Source organism: Octopus bimaculoides, chromosome 9 (assembly GCF_046866305.1).
Source record: "Octopus bimaculoides isolate indiv1 chromosome 9, ASM4686630v1, whole genome shotgun sequence".
NCBI lineage: Eukaryota > Metazoa > Mollusca > Cephalopoda > Octopoda > Octopodidae > Octopus > Octopus bimaculoides.
The window spans coordinates 21,153,596-21,158,595 of NC_142936.1; the positions used below are offsets into that span (position 1 = coordinate 21,153,596).

General features: G+C 39.3%; 2 protein-coding genes across 7 annotated transcripts in view; both read left to right on the forward strand.

Annotated features, from left to right (window-relative positions):
• Positions 1-5,000, forward strand: part of LOC106876841 (cholinesterase) — a 48,403-nt gene that overhangs the window by 802 nt on the left and 42,601 nt on the right. For all 6 annotated transcript variants that reach the window (XM_089357249.1, XM_014925561.3, XM_089357248.1 and 3 more), the window contains exons 1-2: positions 1-685; positions 4,230-4,414. The exon at positions 1-685 is cut by the window's left edge and continues 802 nt beyond it. In XM_089357249.1, coding sequence (XP_089213375.1) covers positions 1-685; positions 4,230-4,414 — 870 coding nt within the window. The remainder of the gene's footprint in view (positions 686-4,229; positions 4,415-5,000) is intronic.
• LOC106876840 (cholinesterase) overlaps positions 4,277-5,000 on the forward strand; it is a 55,463-nt gene continuing 54,739 nt past the window's right edge. The window contains exon 1 of the mRNA XM_089357253.1: positions 4,277-4,414. The gene's annotated coding sequence lies outside the window, so the exon portion shown is untranslated. The remainder of the gene's footprint in view (positions 4,415-5,000) is intronic.

Consider the following 5,000-nt stretch of genomic DNA (forward strand, 5'->3'; position numbering starts at 1 on the left):
CCTTCTTGAAATGTCCAACTGAGAACGATAAGGTGATGTTAGATTGCTTTCTAAATGCCGATGCAAACAACTTAGCTGTGGGACAATTTTATAATTTAAAGAACATCACAGAATTTCCTTTTTCTCCTATTATAGATAACTATTTCTTACAAAAGAAGCCGAAAGAAACTCTACAGAATAAAGAAATGAAAAAGGATGTGATGATTGGTTTTCTTAAAAATGAAGGAAGTTTGATGATTGTAATAAGAAACCCTGAATATTTCGCTCCAAACACAAATGTTCCGGTAAACAAATCTATCGCACACAAAATAATGAGAAATCTAATCGAACCAAAACAATTAAATTCTCTGCAGTTGGATTCCATCTCGTATCTTTATGGTTCTCATGTTGATACCTCTTCTGAAACTGAAAAATACAGATATATATTGGACCAAGTAGCTGGCGATATAATGTTTAAATGTCCTACTATTCACTTTTCCGAGGAATTCAGTACCTATTCCAATGTTTATATGTATTCTTTTGAGTATCGTTCAAGAGCTACGCCCTGGCCGGAATGGATGGGTGTGATACATGGAACTGATGTTTATTTCGCGTTTTCCCAAATATTATTAGGAGAATATTCAGCAGAAGACAAATCTGTGGCAAAAATGGTGTCAAGTTATTTTGCAAACTTTTCCAAATCAGGGTAGGAATTTTATCTTTTAACCTTTTGCTTTTATCTTTTAACCTGTTGCTTTATCTTTCACTTTTTTATTTTCAACTTTTTATCTCTTATCTTATAACTTTTTCCTTTTATTTTTAGTCTCTTTATTCTCGCTTTTACTTTCTCGTTCATAATCCCTAAATATCATATGTATTCACCCCATACTTTCATATATGTTTTTGTTCATTCCGACATACAGGCAAACACACACATACATACATACATGCACAGTTACACACACATACATACATACATGCACAGTTACACACACATACATACATACATGCACAGTTACACACACGCGCACACACACGCACATAGTCATATGCATATGTATATACACATACATTCGCGAATGCACACATATATATACACATACACACACGAACATATACACACACACTCAGACAATGTATGTGGGTGAGTGTTGCAAGCACTTTGTCATGGCACCACTTGTATCTTCCTCGAGTAAGTGCTATTTTGCATCCTGATAAGATGTGTGCCAGGATGCCCCTTTCCCAACAAAGTCTTCACAGCTGATCTCCCTTCAAACGCCATCTGTGCAGGTTTTTTGAAGTTGGGAGTGGATCATCATCTGCAGCAGGAAAAAAAGTACGGAAAGGTTCCAGTCTTCAGAGGTCTGTCTATGTGTAATTCATTTTAGGGAAATCCCATTTAGTCCAGGCTCCCTGAGATCCTAGCTCCACAAATCTTGATCTTCGTCTTTCTGCTTCCTGGTTCCGTACTTCTGCTTGGATCATGTCTCTCCTCTCCTATATGTTCATCTTCTTCAAACGAGACCCTTCTGCATGCAATTCCAATGATGTCATGTAGCTTCAGCAGGCTTTCAGCCTGTGCAACTGTGGTACTGGCCACCTGCTTTGGCCTGAGCCTTGTTGTGATACTTGTATGTCAGACACGCTCATCACGGGGAGATCCTGTACGTCATTATAACTCTACATCTCGTGACTTGGAATTCCCCCACCAACGATGACAGGAGATGTTGAAGCTGTCCAGATCTTATGTCCATGCCAATTGAAGTGAACCTTGAGGAGGATACCTAGCCGCCCTCTGTGGTGGTGGTAATGATATGTTTTTACCTTTCTTTCCATTCTTGTCACTGAAATCTCACACGCTGTCAATAACCATATGAATCTTGGGAGTAGTTTGTGTTGTTAGAGCCATGTCTTGAATTTTTCTGGAAGCCCTGATTCTTTCAGTCCCACTCCTCTGCTTGTTTTTCAATATTGGTGACATTTCGTCTGTCAAGGAGTGAATTGTCAAGCCTCTTCCCAAAGCATTTGATTGAATTTTCCTCTATTGATGGAATAGCCTTACCTTGCACTTGCAGCTTGATGTTCGTTAATTTGCCGCGTCTGATCACCATACGGGATATAACCGTCACTGTAGCCCATGTTATCGTGTGTTCAAGTGAAGTCAGTACCTGTTCTTCCACCATATGGGTTGTGGTTGTCACTGTAAGATCATGCATGAAATTCCTTATTGGATGTTGTTGGCCACCTGATCCTATCGTTGGTCTTTAGACTTCTTAATCAGCAGCTGTTATGAATAGATTCAATTCCATGATCAAAAAGGTAGAGAAAAATGTGCAACTAATTATGATTCCTTTCTCCAGGTTTTGCCACCAAGTTGTTAAACAGGCTGTTTTGAAGCGGAAGAACGCCATGGCGGAACGTCCGTGAACCGCACTACTTGACTGGCGGAGGGCTGTGAGCGCTTAACGACATTTCAGCTGCTAAGCACCATCTTGATCTTTGTTTGAATCAAGTCTGTTACTCTCTCAATGAGAAGAATAGTGAAAATGAGAGCTTTTGTAAATGATCAGGGACATATCTATGCCAGGGTCTGTACTCACCCTCACTATGTATTGCAGAAGGAGGAGCCTGTGGATAAATCTATTCAGGACGGAACATCTGAGCATTACTAAGCAGACCATTGACGATAAACGTCAACGTCTTTGTTAAGATTTTGGACAAAATTTTGATATATGTGTTTAGTAGTAGAGTTATGGCCCTAAAATTATCCATGCGATTCCCTGTCTCGGTAGTAATCTGCCAACTGGCCTTCAAACAAGTTTGGAATATAAAAATAAATCGCGTTGGGCAGGCCATCCAAACCAAATGATTTGCACCCCAACCTCGTGCAGCCAATCACTGCTTCCCGTAATTCCGCGGATGTTATCAGTTTTTCACATCACTTCACCTCTTTTGCCGAGAGCTGTGGTCGGCCATAGAAGTAGGCACTGAGCTCCAGCCTTCCCTCTGCCCGGCCATTCGTTCCAAACAATCGGCCGAAGTGCCATTGAAATGCTGCACACATCTGCTTGGACCCGAGGAGCACAACAATTAGGATCTACTCAAAACGATATTGTAGATCTGTTGCTACATTGTACCTCCGACACTTGGGATAACCAATCGGTTTCATTCCTTCGCATTTTATTGCACGTGCCTTAGCTCTCTCAATGCAACCTTCGTGCTTTGTGTTGATGAATTGGTCAAGGGTCAGTCTCGCCGGAGAACCTCGGTTACTATAGCTCTCCTAAGCGCCTCTCCTAAGTTTCTAAGTTGCCCTCTATTATATTTTTCTATCGCTACGAGGTTGAACTCTAATCGCCTTTACAAGATCAACCACCGTTTGTTGTGGCCTACTGACACCACCAACGCCCATATTACTAATTCGCTAATCAGCTCCCTGTAAGCTTGGCTCTCCGGGAGTGATGCATTCAGCTTCCATTAACTGGGACTCTGTCTGCTAAACCTCTCTAGGTTGACCGTACAGATAATAAATTTGTGGTCTGTGTGGATGATGATATTAAAATGTAGACAACCTATGCAATCGTTATTTACTTGCCAATATAATACTCTATCTACAAGTCTGACAGGTTTGCGAGGCTTTCACAAACTCTTCTCATATCAGGTAGCCCTTTCTAATCCAAACGTGCATCTAATAAGCTCCCAGGGAAACCTCTAAGTACCTGATGAAATCCTGCTGTCCCTCCCCTGTTGGAGCATAACCAGTTACTAAACTGACGGCACCCCTTCCCTGCTGCTTACATTCAAGACCACTAACTTAGCTGTCGATGAGTAGGATCAATGAAATTTATGCCAATATTAGCCACAATTCTTAGTTTACAATCCACGAGAATATATAAAGATAAATTGAATTTGCTTATTATTGTAGATTAATAAAATGAAGGGATTAATTACCAACACAACTAATTTTGTCATCTCCCAACTTTTACTTGACACCTGTAATCTGTTCTGACATTGGCGCAAGGCTACTTATTTGAGGTAAGGATATAATAGATAAAATCGATCTTAGAACTTGACTATTATGTTACCTATCCAGGTAAAATGACAGGCGAAGTTGATATTGACATGATTAGGAATACAAACAAGAATGGGGCGTATGGAGTTACTGCGAGACATCATCTGTTACATTCTAAAGTTTTCAACAAAATATCTATTTTCAATTACCTAAAATGATACCACTTTATTTCCTCCAGTAATCCTAATGATGGAGATTGTTCTGATTGCTCATATGGACCATGGTCAAAGTACACACCCGAAAACCAGAAATATCTTCTAATTGATGAAAAACCAAGGATGGTGTCTAAGGAGACCTCTCTGTACAGTATATGCAGTTTTTGGACAAATCTTCTCCCGCAATTAGGGGAACCTCCTTGCTCAGGTAACTTTCCATACTTTTTCCTTTTCAGTTTCTTTGTGGTTGTCACATATCCATGAGTACATACAACACACAACACACAGTACAAAACACACACACACACACACACACACACACACACACTCACATACACATGTCTAAATATGCATATGCACATACACATATGCATGCATACATGCATACACACACACACACACACACACACAAATTAATAAATATCTAGATTATCTAGAACAAAAGAAATAACTAATAAGAACCATATGATGGTATCTGGGCAGATAATCATACACGCTAGAAAGAGCAGCAATGAAAGAGTAAATATTCAAATCAGAGATAGTAACCAAATGCATAGCAACAGAAAAATTAATGATAGAGATGTAGTGAGTACTAACTAAAAAAATTATAACGGAAAGTGATACACAAAATCTCGATAATCAAAACGGAATAAATAAATTAACATAAAAAGAACAAATGTTGGAATATAAATAAGCAAGTGGAAAATGGAGATAAAGAAAGTAGAGTTAAAGATATGTGATTGCGCAACAAATAAATTTTGCCCGTTAGAATCTAACTGCAAAATTAAAGAAAC